The sequence below is a fragment of the Oreochromis niloticus genome, linkage group LG7 (assembly GCF_001858045.2).
Source record: "Oreochromis niloticus isolate F11D_XX linkage group LG7, O_niloticus_UMD_NMBU, whole genome shotgun sequence".
NCBI classification, from domain to species: Eukaryota; Metazoa; Chordata; class Actinopteri; order Cichliformes; family Cichlidae; genus Oreochromis; species Oreochromis niloticus.
This window is the reverse complement of record NC_031972.2, coordinates 5,338,453-5,363,249: the sequence shown is the minus strand read 5'-3', so window position 1 is coordinate 5,363,249 and position 24,797 is coordinate 5,338,453. Positions and strand designations below refer to the sequence as shown.

Below are 24,797 nucleotides of genomic sequence, written 5' to 3'. Positions count from 1 at the left end.
AGGCTTGGGTTGTTTTCCTGCTACTGAGCATTTCTTTCATCCTCTGCCAAAGCTTCACAAAACCTCAGATGCCACTTTAAAAATTGAAAGTAAAGTTTCTTCTTGAGACTCTGCGTGTTATGAGAAGGCATCTGAATTTTAATATTTCAAAACTTTCAGTGCTGCTGCATCTGGAGGGATGTCTTCTAAAGCTGAGTCACTGCACGCCGATCACATCTGCAAGCTTCAAACATCACTAATCACAGCGCAGCCTGGGAGCAGTGTGCAGCGCCAAGACCTGGACATAAAGCTGTTATAACAGCAGAAGGCTTCAGCAGGCAGGCTTGCATTCAAATGACAATATGTTTGACTTATTAATGAGTGATTAACATCTAAACAGCCAGTGTTGGAAACATCTGAGGTGGAGATTTTAATCACCATAAGCACCTTAGGGGACGTTCAAGAGGACTCATTTTCTGCGATGTATATACTTATAGCCACTTTATTAGGTACACCTTTTCAGCTAATTGTTGATATATACGTAATCTAAGTAAATATCTAATCAGCCAATCACATGGCAGCAACTCGATGCATTCGAGGTGACCTCCTGAAGCTCAAACAGAGCATCAGAATCAAACGAAAGGTGACTTTTAATGTTGCTGCCAGATGGGCTAATTTGAGTATTTCAGAAACAGCTGATCTGCTGGGATTTTCCCACACAACCATCTTTCAGGTTTACAGAGGTGCAAATGGTCCAAAAAAAAGAAAATGTCCAATGAGCAGCAGTTCTCGTTGATCGGCTACAGTAGCCACACGGGGTCCCACTCCTCTCAGCTAAGAACAGGAAACTGAGGCTACAACAACACAGACTCACCAAAAAGTGGAAAAACGTTGCCTTGTATGATGAATCTCAGTTTCTGCTGGAATATTCAGATGGTAGGGTCAGAATTTGGCTTAAAGAACATGAAAGTATCCTGCCTTGTATTAACAGTGTAGAGTGATGGTGATGTCATGGTGTGGGGGATACGGGCATTGTTTGAACATCACAGCTCGAGTATTGCTGCTGACCACGTCCATCCCTTTATGACCACAGTGTAGCTATTTTATAATGGCTGCCTTCAGCAGGATGACACACCATGTCACCACACAAAGCTCAAATCGTCTCAAACTGGTTTGCTGAATATGAAAGAGAGGTCTTTACTCCAAAGTCCTTCAGTTATGAGATCTCGGACCAATAGAGCACCTTTGGAATGTGGTGGAGCAGGAGACAGACAGTATAAATATGCAGCAGCTGCGTGATGCTTTCATGTCAACATGGACCAAAATCTGAGGAATGTTTCCAAGACCTTATTAAATGTGAGACATGAAGAAAACAGCTTAAATAAGAAGGCGATTGTGATTCTTAAAGGTGTTGTAAATAGCATTTATTTAAAAAAAAAACAACCCAAAAAAGTGTTCAGCATCTTTTCTGACATCCTGTGTGCTCGCAGCAGTGATGATGGATCTGTGCAGAGTTTCAGAGCACCTCAGTCAAGACTCAGGAGTGGAGCAGAAAATAAACAAGACTTAAACTAAGATCTAACTTATCAGAGGGGTGTACTGCAAAACGAACAATCAGTCTTCAGTTAACGGGCGATGATCATATAAACTGGTCCGGAGCAAATTCTATCAAGAGTTTTGGTTTAAAATCTGTTGCAAGTGGCACATTTCTATTTACAGAGCATACCATCAAGTCCCACCGTAAAGCTACAGCTCTGCAAACTGTGCATGGCACAGTTAGTTTCATAGCTCTGATATCCAGCTGTCCAAATAAACAGCAGCACATCGAGCGCACAGAGTTCTAACTTATTAATCCACAGCAGTTTTGCCTTCCGCTGTTTTATTTATATTACTTATATACACAATATTTATCCCCTCTTTATAATATCTCAGCGTGAGATAAATGGCACTCGATCAGATTTGTGTGGAAGAACCGTAAAAAGCCACATCAAACGCCTCGTTTTATGGAAGCGTGCAGAAAATCTGTGTTGACAGAGAAAACTTATAACCACCATTATTACCGTCATCTCTGGGATACTGGGGTTTTAATTATTGTGGAATCAGCTAACTTAAAGAAAGTCTGGCAATGCTGAACCCGCTCTGTAGTGCACCCCTCTGAAGTAAACACATCTATGTTGTGTGAAACGTTGCGACACAAGAAAAAGACTCCATCTTCACATCAAATTATTGCCCCCCCCACAGAAATATGCAGAGGCACTGAAGTCCACTTTCCCAGTGAGGTACAGTATTCTACAATACACACACACACACACACACACACAGCACTCAGCATTCACACGTGTAAAACAGATCTCTCCTCACGTGTACACAAAGGTCCACTAAACTCTCCTTTGGTTGACAAATAAAAGAGTAAACAGAGCTGGGAGGGGAGGTTTGCTGATGTGCTTCTAGTTCTCGTTCATTCGGACGCCGTGTGGACTGAAAGCAGCTGCAGCAGAGGTGCAACACAAGGCAAACTGGTGTTTTGCCACTCAGGAGGAAGAGGTGGTGGAGGAGGAGACACTGGAAAAGTCTGTGCTCACACTGAAAGCAACACGCCGCTTAAACTCTACAATTTTGTGTGCTTGCTGGCTGCTGAAGGCCAATCAGACGTGTGTGTGCTTCACTGTGGCAACATGTGTGCAACTGTGATGAGAATGCAGGAAGCCTTGTTGGTGAAGGTGAAAGCACTTGTTGCTGGAGGTGTGAACACAGAGGTGGAGGGTGGGAGTGTGCAGCAAGCCGTCTCATGCAGAGGGCGATGGCATGTCGGGGTCCGGCTCATAGCGGTAAGTGGCCTGAGTCTGGCTGCCGCTGCCGTGCTGGTTGCCATGTGCGGCCGGGCTCGAGCCGTCCTGAGCCTGCTGGTTCAGGCCCTCGTAGGCCTGTGCTGGCTGGGGGGCTGCACTGCTCTCAGACACCGGCCCCAGCACCACCTGCTGGGGGAGAGTGTCCAGCTCGTCCACCTGCGGCCCTGGAGGGTGCATGACCACCAGTTGGTCCTGCGGAATGTCTGCGGCAGCCGCTGCCAGGTTGGTGGTCGACTTGGACTTGACGCACTGAAAGTCCACGTGCCGACTCTTGCCTTCCTCCTTCTCCCAGGACATCCTGATGAAGGGGCGCTGCACGTAGTTGTAGATGACTTCTGGACGGCCTCCAGGGCGTCGCTTCACCTTCTCTTTGTAGGTTGGGTATCCTGGGAAGGAAGAAACAACATGTGATCAGGACAAAACAAGCTTGAGTGGAGCTGGGCTGCAAAGTAGCTTGCAGAAAGATACGTATTAACAACATCTATTGGTTGGAGGGTGAAGAGTAAGAACTACTCACTACAGGTGCGAGCACACACAAATTAATGACATGCTGTTATTGGTATAAACCATCATGGGTAGCCTCCTCCAGCAGTCTGAGCTTAGAGCAGTGTAACTAAGGGAGGATTCGGGGTCACCCGATCCAGCCCCAACTATGTTTTATCAAAAAGTTAAGTTTTAAGCCAAATCTTGAAAGTAGAGAGGCTGTCTGCCCCCCGAATCCAAACTAAGCAGCTATACTATAACCAATGACTCCATGAGATTCACCATTTGACTGAAACACTGTTTGAGTTAATATAATATGATGGGAAAATAAACCAACAAGACTCTGCTGATGCCATCAAACTAATCTATATTTTACAAAAAAAAAAAAAATTCAACTTGGATATTGTTAATTACTGATAATTGAAAAAATGTGGGATGTGTGGCCCTGATTCTTTTCAAGCTTCAGCTTTGAAACACACCAGAAAAAAGTGTTACTTGGCTTCACACAGGAGAGTGTTACTGAGAGTTTTAGCATGGAGCTACAGCTTGTATTTAACATTTTCCTAAAAGTCATGTAATGAAAGCCACATTTACAGGCATTTTACTGTTGTTGTGGAAATTCTTGCCTCAGATTCGGCCTTTTAGATTTTAACAACCTGTTAAACAACATCATTTACTGTGTGCAGTGTTGGTAAAAACGTCCCTCTGCATGCCCGAGGGAAAGCTCCAGTTTGTTCCTTGGGTGTGTGAAACTGTTTCCATGACCTACAACTGTTTTTCCTTCCAGGTTTGCTGTTGTGTTTTTTTGCTGGTAAATGGTAAATGGACTGATTCTTACATAGCGCTTTTCTACTCTCCTGGAGTACTCCAAGCACTTTCTTCTAAGCTTTTAGTGCTTCCTAAGCTAACATTTATACTCCAATGGGTGCATCGGAGAGCAACTGAACTACAGGAGGTAGAGCAGGCATAACAAGCCATCATGACAAGTATTGTAATGTGAGCTGAAGTACTCTGCAGACATTTATGCTGCTTATGATGATTAGATAGCAGTCCATCATAAAGCATCATCAAGAAGGTGCCTGATGTTTCCTAAATGAATTAATTCTATCTTCTCCTCACACAGACATGACCTCACAAGTCACTTTTTTAGGAGATGGTAGACACTAATGTGGTCTAAACATAGAGAAGAACTAGGACAAGAGCTCACCAATTTATTTTAATTTGGAAATTAGGGGAAGCAGGTATAGGGTGAAAAATACTGGGCCCATCATAGGCCCCTGAGGAACTCCACCGCTAACTTGTTTGTTTAAAAAACTGAGGTCAGTTATTAGCAACGATTCTGGCACTGAGCTAGAAGATGAGCCTGGAATCCTGTAAGTCACAGGTGTCGAACTCCAGGCCTCGAGGGCCGGTGTCCTGCAGGTTTTAGATGTGTCCTTGATCCAACACAGCTGATTTAAAAGGCTAAATGACCTCCTCAACATGTCTTGAAGTTCTCCAGAGGCCTGCTAATGAACTAATCATTTGATTCAGGTGTGTTGACCCAGGGTGAGATCTAAAACCTGCAAGACACAAGACACTGGCCCTCAAGGCCTGGAGTTCGACACCCCTGCTGTAAGTGCATTTGAGGTACATTTCCAAGGGTCATAGCACCGTGGGGTGGTATGTTGTTCTTCTGCCTTGGGTTCCAGCGATCTGTCACAAAGCAGACTGAACATCCAGGATGCCAATCCTAGTTTGTGACTTTATGTCACAGACATACTGGTACAGTTTTACTATTGAAATGTTGAATATCCTGAGATATCTAGAGCTCTAGATATTCTAGAGATATCTAGAAAAAAATCATCATGCAGAACAAAAATGGGGGGGAGGTCAGGGTGGAACTTTTTCAGACTTAATTAATTTTCATCATCAATCAGTTATCCAGGTCTGGGTCTTGGGAGCAGCAGCCTGAGAAGACAAGCCCAGACTTCCCTCAACTCTTCCAGCTCCTTCCAACTCCTCCAACTGGGATAGTAACTCGTCCCTGACTCAAAGTGGGCACTCCACCCTTTTCCAGCTGCGAACCACGGCCTCGGACTGGGATGTGCTGATTCTCATTCCCGTTGCTTCAAACTCGGCCATGACCGCTCCAGTGCAAGCCGGAGGTCGCCAACCGATGAAGCCAACAGAACCGCATCATTGATTGAGTTAAATTATCTAAATGATTCTAAGCTGCTGCACTTGATGATACATCTGTGATGGTTTTAGTCTCGGTTGCCACTGAGAGCTAAAGGCTGAGCAGAGCTGTGCCTGTGCCAGCCTGGCTATGAAAAAAAAAGCACTCTGTAGGAAGCTAACTGATAAGGACTCTTTGTGACATCATCTTTGAAAGCAATTACTTTTACAAAATATTTTACATCATCTACCTTTAGACATTCAAGGACCAGACTGCATTTGAAGACAAAAACTATTCTGAAAGCCACCAGTAACAAAAAACCCCTTTTTGGTGTACCTTCAATCCCCAGTCGGATCTTTTTCAGTCCTCTGTCCTTCAGCACCGACTTGGCCACGTCTCTGTTCTCGATGTACTTGAAGAAGCGGTAAAGTTTGGTGCTGTAGATGACTGCGGAGGACAAGAGACACATTCAAAATCGAACTAATGTGAAGTCAGCGCATTAAAATATGAACCAAAATCGACAACTCTCCAAATGCACGACTTTCCTGCCCTATCTGAGACATTTAAAAGGTAAACAAGAAAAAGCCACACAAACAGAAAGTAAGCGGGAGCTGCAGGAAGTGTTCGTGCCACTGTGGCCTGCTTTCACACACCGAGGCACCTTAACCTGGTTTCTGTAAAGTGGAGCACGGCCTCCATCAGATTACTGTCACCCAGTTATGAGGCTAACAAACCAGATCAGTGGAGCAGCTGGGTTCACTATGAAATCTTACTCTGCGAGTACTCCTCTCCCATCTGCGGTGGGTACTCTTCGTCCCAGTCCACCACATCGTCGTCAGTCAGCACCACCACGTGACACTCCCTCTCTCCGCTCTGGGCGCTGGCCACCATCAGCGGCAGCACCATCTCCTCCAGGTAACACTCAAACTGACGCCGGGCTCCGTCGTTGGACAGCTCGTGCATGAGGGCGCCTGAGGACGAACAGACCGGACGTCATTGTGGACAGAAAGCAGAAGCCAGAAACGATACTGAGCTGTGATTTTTGCTCTAATAAGCAATCAAAGCAAGTAGAAGACTATAATTACTCCACATGAACGACTATCTGTATCAAACTTGTTACTGCATTGGATTAATAATAGAAACAGTCAAGACACTCAGATAATCCTGAATAGAAACATATGGAAGAGCCTTTTAATTGTGGGTTGTTTTTTTAATCACATTTGACTAACAGTTCTGAACATGCAGTTTCTGTGTCCACAGAAGTTATTTCTAAAGAAGATTTAGGTGGTGGTAGAAGCTTTAGGTGGTGGTGGAGGCACCACATGAATCAACCTTTAGCAGGAATAATTTGAAATGATCATTTATTGAATGTCTTTATCAGTCTCTCAGAGTGTTGTGGAGGAATTGTGGCTCACTCTTTGTTGCAATGCTGCTTCAGTTCATTGAGGTTTGTGGGCATTTGTTTATGCTTTCTTAAGGTTCCACCACAAGCTTTAGCTCTCAGACAGATGCCCTCACATTTGACTCTAAAATACGCCTCAGTGTGGCTGCAAAACAGCCCCAAAGCACCAGACCTCCAACGCTGTGCTGCGAGTTGATACGAGATGTTTGTGCTGATATGCCGTGTTTGATTTTCACCACATGTGGCACGGTGCATTAATGCTGAACATCTCAACTTTGGTGTCGTCGCTTCAAAGAAGATTGTTCCAGAAGAGATTTGCTCAGATGCAACTTTATCTGAACTGTGCAGCCCTTTTCTTTTCGGAGAGGAGAGGCTTTCTCCTAACAACCTTTCCTTGTTCAGTCTTTTTTATTATACTGTCATGAACTTTAACATTTAACATGCTAACTGAGGCTTGGAGAGTCTGAGCTCTTGGGATTTTTGCAGTTTCTCTAAGCATTGCACCATCTGACCTTGGGATGAATTTCCTGTGACGTCCACTCCTGGGAAGAACTGCAACTGTCCTGAATGTTTTCCACTTGGGGATAATCTTTCTCAGTGTATAATGGTGGACTTTGAAATCATTAGAAATGGCCTTATAACCTTTCCCAGACTGACATCATGGCAGCAACAGTTGCTGTTCTAAGATCTTTGATGATGATTTTCTCCCTGGCATTTTTTTAACGAACACCAGAGTGCTGCAGAAATGCAAACTGTCAAAACTTCTAACTTTTCAAAAGTGCTCACACTTGCTGAAGATCAGTTAATCAAGTGCATTTGATTAGCAGCACCTGGCTGCTGCTTACCTTCTTAATTAACTAATTAAGTCTCTCTCAGACTGCAGGCTTACTTGTGGATCCTAGGGTGTATAAAAGCAGAATGGGAGGCAGAGCCGTCAGCTTTCTTCTGTGGAATCCGCTCCCAGTTTGGATTCAGGAGACAGGCACCCTCTTTACTTTTAATATTAGGTTTGAAACTTTCCTTTTTGATATAGTATATAGTCTGGGCTCTATCAGGTCTCCCTTAGTTACACTGCAATTTTCACTCACCATGTGTTCATACAGCACTCTGCATTTAATCATTAGTTATTAATCATCTCTGGCTCTCTTCCACAGCGTATCTTTGTCCCGTCTTCCTCCCCTTACGCCAACCAATCATCTTGTCATGTGTTGTTGCTCACCTGTAGTTGTATTTACTTAATGTTTATTAAGATTTAAGGTTTATTAATTAATAATTGTAAGCTGTACCGTGACAAAAAAGATAAATATCAGCCAGTGACATCAGTAAATGCAATCTTATTTGCCATTATCACTGAACAGGGTATTCTGATACTGAGCTGATATATCAGTACATCCCTGGTGTTTCTACCTGGAACAGCAATCAATTGAAATCAGAGACATTCTGACTGAAAAAAAAAATAACTCTAAAAAGTAGAATAAAAAAAATCCCATCCTGTGTTGGATTAATTAAATTTACCAGCTTTGGCTTGTTATGTGCCTGCATAACAAGCACTGAATCTCACAGCTAATCATGACCTACTTAGAGCTCAGCATAGAGCAGCAGCAAGCAGCAGGCTGCGCGCTGAAGCCACTCCTCCCACACACTCAGACACACAAACAAGAGGCACAGCCATGCACAACAACGACGACAACAACAACAACAACAAACGTCCATCACACGTAGCATTGTCGCAAACCAGTACAATGTAGCTGTGCAATAAATTTAAGCAAACAATGTTATTTCAGCTACAGAGATGTGATATGCTTTTTCTTGTTCTCAATAAATCAATCGCATAATCTGCTCCACATTTAACTGATGGCTTCAGTAAACAATATGAACAATATCCAGTCTGTTAGTGTGAAATTATTGCTTTCCTCTTCCTGAAGTAACTGCCTGTACCCATGCAACATGCAGAGACGTTTACTTTTTGCTATTAAAAAACAAAAGAAGTAAAACAACCAACACACTCACCAAACTGTGCACTGACCGAAGGAGGAACTACATCAGCGTGCATGCAGTAAATCAACAGCTAGCCGTTTAGATACTCACTGAGGTCTCTGCACTTGATGGTGCTGTAGTTGAAGGAGATACAGAGGTAGTCACATGCCTCCCTCAGCTCGGGAATGGAAACGCCGTCAGGGCAGCGGATTATCCCCGACTTGTAGTAATCCTGCCATTTTCAGCGGCGCGATCGCACACATAAACGGACGGAGCGGGGGATGTTCATGCACACACATGAGCAAGGGAGAAAAAACAAGGCGCCATTATTAATGCTGCTGCTGCTGAGAGAGAGAGGGAGAGCGAAAGAGAGGATGAGGAGTGGAGGGAGGGATGGAGAGCGAGCGAGCGAGCGGAGATGAAAGTAAAAAGCAACGTCACAGAGGAGAGAGAGGCTTAGAGGAGAAAGGGTGAAGGGTGATGAAAGTAAAAGCTTCTGACGTCAGCCTCCCTCCCTGCTCCACTTTCCATCCTCTGTCTGTCCCTGTGCAGCCTCACGGTGGCTGTCACCCAGGAGACTTTCTACTGATGGGGGGAAAAAGAAAGAGAGGAGACACTCGGAGCACACAGGACAGAAAGTTCTGGCACCTCTCATTTCCTGCTCTGCCTCATGTCTCCTTGTGTAATTCCCACAGACATGCAGGCTTTTGCCAAAATCCATTATACCACGACCACAATCGAGCAGCTGTTCACCCCTTCTTACTAATGCTCTCCCAAACAGAAGAGGCAAACACATAACATTTTACACCTGCCACAAACACTTTTGGAAGCAGATGACTTGGACGGCTTTCAGAATATTTCCTCTCCTCAGGCTGCTGTTGTGCTAATGATTATTGTGCTATGAACAGATGAAATCAGCATTAATGAACAAGCATGTTCACTGCAGTGTGTGCACTGGGTACTCTTTAAGCTGGACAGTCAATAGTCCAGGAAAAAGAAGCAGCAGTATGCTGTAATACACACCAAACATTTCAAACCACAACTGTATTCATATCTGTGCATAACAGTCTTTACGTTATCTCACATTATTTTCACCATCAGTTCCTCTTTCCGTTGTACTCTCAGATCAAAACATGTAGCGTGTCACCTGCGGTTTTTTCCCCCTAACTCCACTAACATAAAAGTTGCCTTCACGGCCTTACAAGACACTTTTACACGGTCCAGCAAGCCAGACAGTCCTGCAGCCTCTGGGTCAGATTCACCTTTTAAAGCTGGCCAAGTTTCTTTCAGAAGGGATCTTTGTTTTCAGCCTGTTCGCACAGTATTAGCATTATAAGCCAGCTTCTCCCATCAAAGCATGCCCCGAGGGGCTGTGGCTTCTCGACGTGTTGAGTGCTTTTGCAATAGTTTATACTGACAGTTTTTTTTTCATGCTGGTGGTTAGTTGCCAATTGGTGCATACAAGAAAATCCTACCTCCCGCTCCTTTTTTATCATTTTTGCTTTTAATTACAGCCGTCGACGTGTCACGCTGTAATAATTCTCACCTTTAGTTTTCTTTTAGCAGAAAAGAATTTAAGGGTATAAAATCTGAAATACCTAAAAACTGATATGGTCATGTCAGGTGATGGAGAGAAACTGTGCACTGCAAGCGGTTAAATGAGACAAGGGCACAATAATGTTTGTTCTATTATTCTCATTTATTCATTTTTATCCCCTTTGGCGCTTGCAGATTGTATTATTTCCTCCTGTGTATTTTATTTTGTGTGTTCTAATTTCAGTTGATTTTGTTGCTCTTTGTTTGCCACTTTTGTGCCATATATTAGAAAAAAACTGCCTATCAGCTTGTCATCGTGCTATTTTTGAACACTTAGCCACTGCAAAAACGTTTATGACAAAAGCAGATAAATGAGGGACAGTGACACCGGTAAATGTCAACTAATTTACTAGTTGGTTAGCAGCTGATACGTGACAAGACACTTGGCTGATGTATTTTTGCATCCTCACTGTAAGTACTCTGCTGCACCTGGCACAATTTAAATTCAGCAGTATTTAATTAAAGTGATTCTTTCTTTCTTCGGGCATAACAAATGACAAAAGAGTAAAAATCTATGTTAGAGGAAAGAGCAGGAAGCATTTACTTCCTCTCTCTACATTTAACTGCAGTGCCTCAACTTTAATTTGTATTAGACGTCTTTAGACGGCACAAACTGACATTTTAGTGTTACTATAACTCACCTAGTACAAATGCACATAGGACTTTCACATGAATCTACCTCTGAGCGTGAGCGTGTTAAACTGTTATCCCTGTTACATGGTGATGGGGCTACAAAATGAAGAAGCAGACAGCAAGTGTAGGGACTAAAGTGCATGGTGTGGTATTGTTCTGGTAGTTCATAGATGCAGTGTGTGAAAAATACGTGGAACAAGCAGTAATATGGTAATATTCTTGTTCTTGTCTGTGGAGACTAAAAATCGTAATATACAAAGAAATTCTTTGTAGTGAAGCAGAGTGTTAAAAAAGGTGAAAATGTCCACTGTGGCGACTTTTAATGCTTCTCATCTGCTTCTTCTTCTTCTACTCTACTCTCTACTATTCAAGTCAATTTTAAGCCAACCAGCATTCTACCTGTGGATAAAGTCCCTGCTGTCAGGCCACCCGCTTCTAGCATTTTGGAGGACTGAATGTCTCCATCACACAATCCCACTCTTAAAGGGACACAAATGTAGGACCATAAATCGTTCACAAGAGTTGCTGAATTGCAGCAAAAGCCCCCAAATCTTAACAAGACTATACTAGGATAGGTGGATATGACTGAACTGCACTGCTTCTATTTACCCCACATCATATGTACGGATGGAAGAAGAGCTTCAATTTTAAATAAACTCACATCAGCTTGTTATCCTCTGCAACCCACTAAACTATGCCAGCATGTGGCTGGATGCAAAAGAAGCAAAGTCTGACTGTAACTATAGGATCCCACCAGAAACAGACACTTTACTAAGACTACAAATATTCTCAGGAGATATACGACTAACTACTAATGACTATAACTACATATTTATTTTAGAACCTATGATAACCATAATTAATGAGAGTTTAAAAACTTTTTATATCATGCAAATAATCCAACGTTTTCAGAGAGGTTCTGGGCCCCAAACAGAGGATGGAAAAAAAGAGAGAGAAAGGTTACAAAAAAGAATGAATATGCCGAAATAATTACACAGAGAATACAACAGAGAAGACACTCATTGGGTCTGTGGTTAATAGAGGGGAAATGGAAAAGTCTGAGACAAAGTCAGGCAAAGAAATGACAGTGAAGCGAGCACTAATGAGAGGATTACACAGAAAGTGACCGACACGCAGACACCGTGTACATCCTTTCTCACCAGGATGGCTCTGAAGACAGTGGAGCTGATACCATCTGCCACCTCAAACTCTCCTTTTTCATTGGGCCGAGTGAAATTGTTGTCCCGTCCAGAACCGAACATCCTGAAAATACAAGGCAGATTTTCTTTTAATGACTGCAAACAACGGCTGAACAGATAAATGAGCATCTATCTGTACTGCCATGCTCCGTGTTCATTAAAATGCATAAGCTGCTGATGATATACCTGGCCTGTGTTATCTCTATGCAGTCATAATTTCACAGAGAACTTCTGTTTTTTTCTTTGCCCATGGTCTGATTTTCAGAGTGACTATCTCAATACTTATTTTTGTTGGTAAAAAAATAAAACTTAAAGTTCTCAAATACAACAAGAGAAACAGCGTTTTGGCTAATGTGCTCTGATGTGCTCTGAACAATTACCTGCCCAGCATGGTGTTAGGCTGAGCTGTGAAAATAGCAGGATCCACCACAAATCGTGTGTTGTCCACAATGAGTGTTACTCTTTCTCCCAGCCTCAGCCCACTGCGATGTCCTTCTTTACTGCTGAGGTCATACACGTAGATCATATCAGAGGATCCTTGGCCCAAAGTTTTGGAGTGGTGGTCACCTCCAGGAGGAGCCAGGGAACGAGGTATGTGTCCTACGTGGGAATGGGGAAGAGAAACCCTGGGAGGACGTGGGCTGGAGGACCTGGATGATGAGCCTCCTTCGCCACGTTCACGGTCTATGGATGGAGAAATGTGGACGATTAATGCAGAGAATATTTGGCCTATTTTACAATCTACAACAAGCACCTTTATCCTCCTCACCGTGCTGCCGAGTGGGAGAAGTAACATTCCTGATGCAAGGCGTCAACTGGCTCTCTCCCCGCTCATGGGAGGAGTCGCGTGAACGATCGCTGGAGCGCCGCCGCTGCTGTTCCCGGTAATGTTCTGCTCCTCCTCCTCGTTCTCTCGCACCGCCACTGGCACCGCCCCCATACAGACTCATGGTCCTGACCTCCGGCCGCTGCTGGTGCTGGTGGTTGCAGTCCAACACTGACACACCACACTGCTCACTTGTGAAGAGATGGGAGGAAATCACAATGATGAACATCTCGTGAAGTTAGATTATTTAAAAAAAAAAAAAATAGTAATAGGATGCAGTAGAATAAAACTAGAGAAGATTAACAGAGTTTTTTTTAAGAACACTTGATGCCTCCTACAATTATACATGTCAGGTTAACTAGCTACAGCTGTGTAAGGCAGATAAAACCCTGCAGTGCTTTTAATATGAAATAGATCCAGGACATGTCGAGTTTTGCGTTAACAGTGTAATGCAGTAACATGTAAACGACAGAGAAAGTGCATCAACACAAATACTAACTCGTAAACTAATTAACCAGGTGAGATTAGACCTCGAGTCCTGACTCTAATATAAGACAGTTTCAGATTAAGACCTACGACCTTCTCCAGGTGAAGCCAATAAATGCCCACATACTTTTAGACTAATTAAGGCTATTATTGTTTGGCTCTGTATATTTATCTCTATCACTTGTGTGGCTTTTATATACATAAAAACAGTATAATCAAAGTATGTATAGGCAGAGATGGTTGCTCACCGCTTCCTTCATGCATTTCTTTACTGTCTTGTGGAAATCCATCATGATTGCAAAGATTAAAAGTTTTTTTTAATTTAATGAGAGCAACTGGCAAAGACTGGTTCTTATAAATTAAGAGTGGAATCAATACAAGTCACAAATTGCATGACTTTGTTTGTCCGCTGCAATAATGACCTTCATCTGCTCTTCTCGTTTTTTCCTTAATATTTAGAGCAACTAGCATCATTTCATTAGAGCAAAAACTAAAATATAAGAAGATTTTACAGAAGATTTGGTATGAATTATTAGGTCGCAAAACATTTAAAGCATAACAATCTCTAAAACATTTATTCCATATTCATATTAAGCCTTTGGTTAACTGTGTCCGTAGCTTTAGAAAAACACCTCATATCTGACAGCTTCTGACCATCTTATACTTTATGGAGCTGAACAGTGAGTAGATAATTGAGCAACTCCATAAAGGTTTTATATTTAAAGCATCACTTTAGAAACTCATTCAAAGCAGCCATTCAGGTTTGATGTGGTCAAAGCTTTGAATCCAAGTGGGAGGGCACTAATGATCGCACAGAAACCCAAAGTACTGATGCGTGACTTCATGGAGCAGCGAGGCACATTACTCTGTGCGTCGATTGCATCCTCTCTAGACTCATTCACACTGTCGTGCAGAAATCGCTCGAGGAGCAAAAGAGTAGTTTTTACATGCCGAGCCGCGGGACGAGAAAAGTCTGCAGTCAACTCGCGTGAACCCCAACAGGCCCTAAGTGCTGCAGAAACACGACTGCACCAAACTGTGAGCACCACCGACCTCAGCCTCCAGCTACAGGCACACACTACATCAGCATCAATTAGAGGGTGTATCCATGTGAGACAATCTGAGTGAGCGGAACTCACTTGGCTACAGGACAACAAAGAGAAATCGCCTCGATTGTTTATTTGCTCCACAAGCTGGTTTTTCACAGATTTTTGACTGATAGGTAACGACCGCTCCACCTTGCTTCGGAGTGAGCGATGCTTCCTTGAGTGTTTTTTTCCAGAGACAGACAAGCAGCCCTGAGAGAGCTCTTACAATATCTGCCCTCCATTTCAGAAAGGAGTTAAACACACAAGCTCCTGCGTGCATTAATGCACTCGAGAAATGCAGAAACAGGCACGCACACTCAAGCAAAAAGCAACTCGCTTCCATTATTGGCTTCAGGCTTTCATTTTTTTAAGACTGAAACAGAAATACTTGCAAAAACAGATCTTCAGTCATGCTGAACTATGACAAACACCAAATGTAAAGTGTTATCTATACTTTTACATATATAGGTGCTCATATTAAACACTGACAAAGTTTCAAAAAGGTCACTGTAGGTAGGTACAAAACAATCCCCAGGAGCCCAAAGCTCAGGTTCAGATTGCTCTAAACACTGTTTCAGACATTTTTATCTGCTCGTGAATCTTTGTAATGTCACAGAGCAGGGATTTCTCTCTCTCTATCATTATTTTGAACTGTGAATCATCCAAAGCTACTATATGAGCTGGACACTAGCTTAACAGGTCCCCTTCAACCTGATCTAAGAGATGTGAACATCGATTTTCTCCACATTCTTCCCCAAAAACTACTAAAATTCAGATGCCGTCAGTACATTCTGATAAGATGAAACGTTTTTAATTTTAACCCAGGATCAACAAATATGGATTAGTTTGAACTGTGAATCATACAAAGCTGCCTTAGGAGATTCTAAAAGTAAAAAGATGGAGCTAAAATGAGCTCACACAGAATAAAGGTACAGTACACTTAAGTCATGTAATGTAGTTACAAACAAGTGATTTTATATACACAATATCAACAGTGAACATATAAAGTTCTGGACATGATGAACAGGGGACATAAAACCTGCTTGGATAGCTGTGTGATAATTATATTACTGCATTTACTATGAATGCAGGTCTGTACCAAACGGTTAATGACAGTATTGATTAATCTGACTCAATTATTTATTTGTTTGAAAGAAAACTTGAAAAAGGACTATAAAATACATGAATGTCTTTTGGTGAATTAACAGTCCAGAACCTGAAGGTTGACAAATCACTTAAGTGTACAAAAATGTAACCAAACAGTTACTAAACTCACATACGGTGTCAAGTTTTACTTGACAATGATTTTAACAATTAATCTACTATAACTGGCTACCTGATGCTGCTCAATTTTAATTTCGTGAGGTGGAAAACAAAAGGAAAGGAAAGGTTTGTCATATTGAAATGTATACTGGCAGGTAGAGCTTGAAATATCAAGTGAATACACTCTGGCACATTTGAAGAAAGATGTACAAAAACCAAGAAGCCACACATGTCACCTGTTACGAAAACCGCTTTACACAGTACTATACTGTACTACCAAAGATTCTAATAATTAAATCATTATTTAGTTAGTACTGATTGATAACTCTCTGTGTTAGATGTGTTGATGAGTGCACCCATTATAGATCCACTGCGACAGTACAGCTGGCTCTTTGATCAATAGCACTGAGCTTATAAGGCAGAAACAAATCCAGGTCTCAGTAATGAAGAGGGCTGCGTCTCCCGAGAGGAGTCGCTATGAAATATGATGATGACCGTCTACTGGAGGCGATATCATCAGAGAGACATAAAATGGAAGAAACAGGCTGACTTCTTCCATAAAAAGACAAGGTCCTCTAAAAGTGGCTTTAACTCTGACAATGACAGCATATATAACTTTTTACATTAACATACGCTAAAAAGCGTCTGGTCTGGATTTCTAACATGTCTTCTATTCAGTCTTTTCATTTTGAACTTGAACATGATCATCGAGGAGGACAACATTTAGGGCATCACTCAAACTGTACATACAAATTGTTTGTGCGAACATTTTTTCACTCTTGATATGACATAACACACTACAACCATGAAAAGGTGGCAGTAAAGCACAAAAAAAGGAAAAAGAAAGCTAGTTTTGGAATAAATCTACAGTAGTGACCAAATATCAACAGTAGTTTTGCTATTAAAACCCATCCAAACTTTACATTACAATAGTTTTGATTTATGGTCGCAGGCAGCAGTGCTTCAATATCTGTGCTTTATTTGGTTTTAGTCTTTGTGTAAAACAACAGCATTTGTGGTGTGAGCTCTGTTAGTCGAGTGAATGCATCACGTACACCAGGAGAGAAGCCCATCTTTTGGAGGTTTTCTCCACAGGAAAGCTGTGAATAGTAACGTCTCTTGCCTCGTTTCCTTTCCACCTGAAATTACAACCTTTAAAAAGTGCACTGTGGCATTTCTGGATACTTTGTATACCCCAGACTGTTAGATATAGCAACTCTGTAACTATAACTCGGGAGTGCCACCAGGGATTTATCATCAACCCAGAGTGGAGGACTGCACACTCCAAGTACTGCGGCCCTTTGGACGGTTTTATATATATTTAGGATTATTAAAATAATGAGACCATTTTGTGTTTTTACTAAGTGAGGAAAATTGCTGGGGTTTATTCTAGACCCAAGGGTTAAGTAAGCTGTTCAATAACACAGCAGAACTGAACTTTCGACTTGTTTTCTCTGCACCATGCCCACTAAACAGGTTTTGCATGTTTTGGCAGAGCCTCAAAGGCTGGTAATTAGAAAAGGCTCCCTGGATGCCAGCTGAGATCTCAGTGTGCCGGACGTGCCGACTTGCTGCTGCTGGTCAGACGGGTTGACCGGCTGGCTGACAGACTGATTGAGTGGTTAATTGGTTAACTGTCTGGCTGGGTCAGCGGGAGGGTAGACCATAATGTCAGAAGACAAGCAAACTGATAATAAAAAATAATAATTCTCCACAAAAGCAATGCAGCGACAGTACATCACCATGAATTGCCTCTATGGCGATTCAAGGTCATTTATTCATTTTACCTGACGGCAACCCACCAGTCTTGTGAAGCAAAAAGCTCAACTGTTTGCACACAAATTTCTACAAATTTAGCGTGTCTAAAATATTTTTTTTTTTAAAGCCATGCACATGGAGATAGTTAACTTCTGAAGCAGGGTAACCTCTCAGACATCAAAGTGGAAACAAAAATGAATAATAATTTCCATATTAATACAGAGCTGCAGACTCCGCCAGTGTCCTTGAAGGGAAGGGTCACCATAGTAGCTGAGCAAAAGGAGAAACAGGTGCACACAAACACAAAAACACCAATGTCTGCTTCAGGTTCAGTGTCTTCAGGTGAACTGTACGACAGGCGCACACACAAAGCGGGCACTGACCATCGCTGAAATGTGAAAAACACCATTATTCATACAGAGAGCAGCAGCCCGGCCCGTTATTCAACACAGCATACCTCGACTGATGAGACGGACATTAATAATGAAGTCTCCTTTTCAAAAATACCACAGTTAAGAGTTCTGGCAAGATGTGGCTGATTATGTAATATATGTATTTACACCAGTGCCTGACACAGCATGAATCTCCAATGGGATTCTAATGCTTGGCCGAAATGGGAAAATAAGAATAAAAGCGGGTCTTGCAGCCAAACAGGCTGCCAGCCAGCAGCCACACCAGCAGAGTGGAGGGAACAAAGGAACTGAGAAGGCAATACTTCACTCAGGGCAGGCAGATCCTCTCATCTTTCACATGGCAATGCAAGTCTACAGAAGCCACGATTTCACACAGACAGGGCTAACATTTCACTTGTCTAATTTCCTGCTACTGGACACCCCTCCCTCCCCCCTCCCATACCACCATTTCTACTTTCTCATTAATCTCAAGAGGTACATTGGTTCTGTGTGTGCAGTTTTAACGCAAGTCAGCAACCCATCTAAGACACAGTAAGACAGGCAACGATGCATGGCGTCCTGGCAGTCTATTAAAAGCATGAGGTGAGAGCCCCAAGTGGTGAGGGTCCAATCTATTATTTAGGGGCAGCTGACACTACTGATGGGCGAAGGCAGGGAAGCTGCCCTGTACAAAAGAAATCCAACAAAAGGACAATGAATTAAAAAGGCATAAAAATGGGAATTACCATTCATAACAAGGATATAAATGCCACCCCTTGCCCAGGATGAGTGGATGTGAGACTACCAATAATATCATTATATCATCACACACTCCCTGAGTACCACAGAGTCCCATCAAGGATAACCCTCCTGTCACTGCTCTTCCTTTTTGAACCACTATTATAATTCTTTTCATGACAGTGAGGCATACCGAGAGCAGAGCACTAACACATGTAACACAATGACAGAGCTGAAAAGCCTCGGTGCTTTGAAAGCCGACGTGCACCTACCGCTCGGTATCAGAGGGCCAAGTGAAGACAAAGCAGCAGGGGACGAGCTGCGGGATGACAGCGGCACAAAAGCCTTGCGCTCCTCCGAACAAAGCGGGCTTGCCGGCAGCTTCAGCATCCTCGCTCATTACTTTCCAACTTCATCAGCATCGTTTCACACGCACACACTCAGGCCAGACTTAAACTCGCTGGTTTAAAAAATACAAATACAAATAAAAATCCACCAAAAGCGTTTAACGTGTCTGGATGGCGAGGGGGGGAAGATTCGCTCGGGCTAGTCATTCAGAGTCACCGGAGGGACCTTAAACTGTGAATGGCCGCGTGCTTCGCTGAATCAGAGCGGTGCTGCATTCACGTGATCCTCGTAAGTTGCCACTTCTCAGGGCTCCGTGTATTTTTTGTTTTTTTGTGGTTTGGTTTGCTTTTAAGTCGTTCTTTCTTTGCACACAAAAATTATAACGATTAACTTGTTTGACATTATATTGTAAAGACAATTTACCCCGGCTTATCGAGAAGGTCACTGAACTTTAATAATTATTTTTAAAACTGTGATATTATCTAATAAAACGGAAATCCTCCAGTTTCCCATTCCTCATAAATGTATTTGAAAACCCGCAAATGAGATTTATTCTTCAAATGATTTCATAGGCTCTGGATCCTAGTTTGATGAAGATGAAATGCAGAGACAACACAGAACCTCTTTTATACTGAAACCTTCGCATGAAATAAAAATGCATTAATACGCATTTATTTATTTATTTATTTATTTATTGCCTTCCACAACTTCCAGTTTGAAGTGACTGAAGAACAAACAGGATGAATTCCTGGATAACAATATCATTAGCAGAATCTCCCTCACTGTGCTGAATGCTGAACTACTGAAACAGCAGAAACCCTGGACTTGTATCTGAAAGCAATATATTTTATCTCCTCGCTTTGTTTCTTAATTTGGTAAGTTTAGTCCCCCGGCGTTTTATAACTGGATATTCTTGTATTTTGCTTATTTATTGTTGTCTTTTTATCTCTTATTTCTCCATTTCTTTTTGCCTAATATATTTCCTGTGGGGGGAACGTGTTTATTGTGCCTTGTAAATGGGTTAAAAATCTCTTTAGAGGAAACTAAGACATGGAGCTACTTTTGTAATTATGACTACATTTTATGCATACATTTTTTTTTAATCTTGCATTTCATGGGCAATGACTGTTCAACACAGCCTACTTCTATCTTCAGCTAGACGTCTAAGGCATTACGGCTATTTAAGTGCTGCATACTCCAAATGCTAAATTCTTTATACATAATTCTTAATTCTTGAGCACAACTTTCGACAACTTGGCAACAACATTTTTTTTTAGTCTTCCATAGCCTTTTTTAAATATTCTTAACACGGTGGTCAGATAATATTTGAGTTGAGGAAATGTCAAGAAAACATACACTCACTGGCCATTTCATTTGGCACACCTGTTTAGCTGCTTGTTAACACAAACATCTAATCATCCAATCACGTGTAGACATGGTAAAAACCAGTTAAACTTGAAACCAAGAATGACAATGGTAAGAAAGGTGATTAAGACTTTGTTGGTGTTGATTTAGAGGTTATCAGTGCCAGACGGGCTGGTCTGAGTATTTGAAAAGCTGCCGATCTACTGGGATTTTTCCACCCAACCATCTCCAGGTTTAACAGAGAATGGACTGAAAAAGAGAAACTTTCCAGTGAAGGCAACAGTAATTCAAATAACCACTCATTACAGCCCAGGTATGCTAAAAAGCATCTCTGAATGCACAACACATCAAACCTTGAAGCAGATGGGATAGAGTGGTAGAGGACCACAATGTGTGCCACTCCTGTCAGCTAAGACAGGAAACTGAGGCTTAATTTTTGCTGCAGGATTTGGGGAGCATATTAAAAATTAGACATAAACAAAATTAAAGCATGGATCCAATCTGCCTTGTATCAATGGATCAGGCCTCTGCTGGGATATTTTCTTGGCACACTTTGGGGACCATAGTCCTGAGTATTGTTAAAATGCCACAGCCTACCTGAGTATTGTTGCTGACCATGTTCATGAAATTCATCAAATCGGTTTCTTAAACATGACAGTGAGTTCACTGTACTCAAATGGCCTCCATGGTCAGTGAAGCACAACTGACAAATCTGCAACAACTGTAAATATGACATGTCTGTAAAGGTTCTGAGTCACCCAGGTCATGGCAATCTAAGTCTTTAAGAAACATAAAGAAGTCCATTCGCTTTTCTTTCCAAGCTTCCTCGAGTATATGATATGACAACATTTATGAGGAATGTTTCCAGTACTTTGTTGAATCTGTAGCATGAAGAATTAAGGTGGAGAAGACTGTGAACAACATGTATTTTGTTGTGCCAGCTGCACTACTTAAAATGATTTGCTCATGTTCGTGAACACAACTTGCCACTTTTTTTCTGTGAGTCAGCAGATATTTTGTGCAGAAAGTTAAACACGTCACCATGGCAACCAAGAAAGCTGAGTTTTAAAGCAGTGTTTCCCAACCACCATGCAGCGGCACATAGGTGTGCAGTGAGAAATGATCAGGCGTGCCGTGGAAGGTTATCTGGTTCCACCTGATTAGTACTCTAAGCCAGCGGTCCAAAACCTTTTTTGCGCCACAGATCGGTTTATGTCCGACAATATTTTCACGGACCGGCCTTTAAGGTGTCGCGGATAAATACAACAAAATAAAACCAGTACCGGTACCCCAAAAAATATTTATTCATAACACACGGGAAAAGACCCAGGGAAAGTGAGTTAACGATAAAAAAAATAAAAAATAAAAAAAAATGATAAAAACCGATAAAAATCGGGAAACCATACATTTCACACCCGAGCCTCAACTTTCGCGGACTGGGGTTGGGGACCGCTGCTCTAAGTGATCGGCGTGAGTAACGGGCAGAACAATTACATTCTCTTCCACTAGAGGGCAGCACAACTACCTGCTCTAAATAAATCAGAATCAGAATACTTTATTAATCCCTACGGAAATTATGTGGGTTACAGTTGCTCCAAGACAGTAACAGTAACAGACTAAACTATTTAAATAATACAATATGTTACAGAGTTTACAAATTTAAGAAATAGTACTAATATATACAAATCGCTCAATTATAAATATCAAGAATATTGACAAAGAATTACAAAGCTGAGAATATTACACGGGTGGAATATATATGATTGACATTTGACTCTAGCCTGTGAACTTCTTTTGGACATGTGTGCTTGTATTTTTCTTACTTTTAACTTTTATATGTTTTAAATTATTAAACTTTATTCAATAGAAATTTATAATGTATTTCAGTGGGAGAATCTTCAAATCCTCATTCAACTTACTCATCTTTCAACTTTAACTACTTCCACATACTCGCCTACGGACACCATTCAAACAAAGACAAGACCCTGGTCTCTCTAAGAGTTACCCCTGCATTGACATGAGTAGCAAAGCGGGACAAAACCTTGTGGTCTCTCAGCAGCTTTCAAGCTGGAAAAGTGCAAGATCACAGAAACATCAACACTAATGACATAATAGTCATGCTGTGAGACGATGCAGTGTGTAATAGCGATAGATAAATATTTGAAAAGAAAAAGTAGTCAATCTGACCTGGGTCCTGGAGAAAATTCTGACCCAGCTGAAGGCCCTCGCATGAGAAGTGGTCAGGAGAAATCTTTTTGAAACCTAGTCCCGGACACTTACTGACAAACCCCAAACCAAGTTGTCTGTAATGTCAATTAATAAAATTAACTAAATTTTATTTAACAATCACCAGTCTGAGCTGAACTGTGTTCTCTGATATGAGCAACATAATAATTAATTCCTGCATCCTCCAAATGTGGGCGTAAATACTAAATTCAGTCTACATGCACACAAATCGGTACATACGAGACTGAACAGATGATGATGCATGTTTGTGTTTCACACCGTGTTACATTTTTATGCCTACCATTTCATCAGTATACCTAGTTATACTCTCACGGTCTTAGCACTGACAAGGACACTATCAAAAATCAAAACTCGAGAAAAAAAAACAGTCAGGAAGGATAAGAAGGGAGCAACGGTCTGTGGCTTTTCCCTTTTACAGGGGTTGTCTTGTTGTTGCCTCTCCTGTTTGACCTGTTGTCACTTTCATCTGCACCAAAGCAGGTTAAATAGTTTCACAACGATTTATGTGATCCATGAGCTGACTTTGTGTTATACTGTGATGATTGATTGCTCCCTTAATTTTTGGAGCACTGTATATAGCTAATCCATAAAGGTTTTAGCCTGCAAGAGTAACAAGACTCTTCTTACTACTTCTTCCATCTCACCCTATCCTTAGCATCCTATTCTGCTAACACAGCAACAAGACACAGTTCATTAACCTCCAGGATAAGCTTCAAAGCACACTTATAATAACTCTCACCATCATGCACTGATAAAACTGCATTCCACAAAGATCTGGACAACAGCAAAAATCAATACAAATAGCCTTCCTTGCATTAACAGCAGCACTACCGCCTCCTCATCTACGGGAAAATTAGCTGTTTTTGCAAAGGTCAACTCCCAGCTCAGTAATAAATTTATGGATCCAGAACTAGTGGAGCCATAAAACTATTTCACAGATATTCAGATCACTCACTCAGGCTGGGATTAACCATCACATCACCTGTCTGTCCATATGGATTGCAATGTACCCTGCTTTCATATCACATAACGGTGAATTATCACATCAGCTTCTTATTTTACAGCAACTACAAACAACCACCCACTACAGAGTTTTGACACTTAGCAGAACTACACTAAACACAAAGTGTAGCTCCAGCTCAGCAAAGAGTTCAGTGTTAATATCAAATTAAGCTGGTTAACCTTAGTTGAGCTGCATAACCTGATAAAATTATAAGAAACCAGGTCAGCCTATTAAGTTAGCGCTTACAGCATCTCCTGACTGCTAGTGAGCTAACTGCTACCAGAAAAAGGAGTTTATAAAAGCTCTCCGTTACCTTTTTGCGTTACATTCCGATTTGTAGTCGTAACAGTTGCTTAAACAGCCCGCTGCACCCTTAACCGAAGATTGGAGAGGCAGAAAAAGACGAGCGTTTTTGTAAGAAAACCCCCTGTAGACAAACTACTGTTAGCTTGAGGACTCTTTGTTTTGGTTTGGGTGAGCGGAGTTCGCGTGGGACGTATCGCGAGAAAACAGTTCAGCGTGCTGACAGGCGCATAGTGCACATAATAAGAATTACAACAATGACATGACATTTAAATATTTTATTCCGTTTATTCCACTTCATTAGTGTCATACTTCTTACTAAAAGCCTTTAAACTATATTTTTTATATTCTTGAAGTGCATTGCAGCCTAGTTATTCCTTTTGGCTTTGCATTCAAAAGTAAAGTAAACAGCGTGCAAACCTGCAATGCAATCATATAAATTAATTTATACATGTAAAAATATATGAAATTAAAAACACGACACAGTTGGTCCAAAGTTTTATCTCCTTCAAGAGAAGTCGTTTTTATGAGTGGCCTACAACACCACCTGTCACATAAAAGTGCACGCACAACAGGGAAGCTTTGCCTAATCCAGAACATTTCATAAATATCAGTTTAATAAATAAAATCAGTCTAAATAAATAGAGTAAAAATATACACTGACAATAAAGGCAGGCTAACACTTAAAAAAGAAACAAGAATCT

At 41.6% G+C, this 24,797-nt stretch overlaps 1 protein-coding gene across 2 annotated transcripts; it reads right to left on the bottom strand.

Moving 5' to 3' along the window:
* Nucleotides 1–1,388: 1,388 nt before the first annotated feature.
* LOC100708232 (BTB/POZ domain-containing protein 10) lies at nt 1,389–24,282 on the bottom strand. Of its 2 annotated transcripts, none has more exons than XM_003439569.5 (8): nt 24,104–24,282; nt 13,046–13,293; nt 12,657–12,960; nt 12,238–12,340; nt 8,960–9,080; nt 6,243–6,440; nt 5,806–5,916; nt 1,389–3,214 (listed from the first exon to the last, which is right to left on the bottom strand). In XM_003439569.5, exons 2-8 carry the CDS (start codon nt 13,224–13,226, stop codon nt 2,766–2,768), a joined length of 1,467 nt encoding a protein of 488 aa, XP_003439617.2. In that variant the 5' UTR covers nt 13,227–13,293; nt 24,104–24,282; the 3' UTR covers nt 1,389–2,765. The 2 variants fall into 2 exon arrangements, with proteins under 2 accessions (XP_003439617.2, XP_005449384.1); XM_005449327.4 differs by lacking the exon at nt 24,104–24,282 and adding an exon at nt 19,100–19,419.
* Between the last annotated feature and the right edge of the window lie 515 nt (nt 24,283–24,797).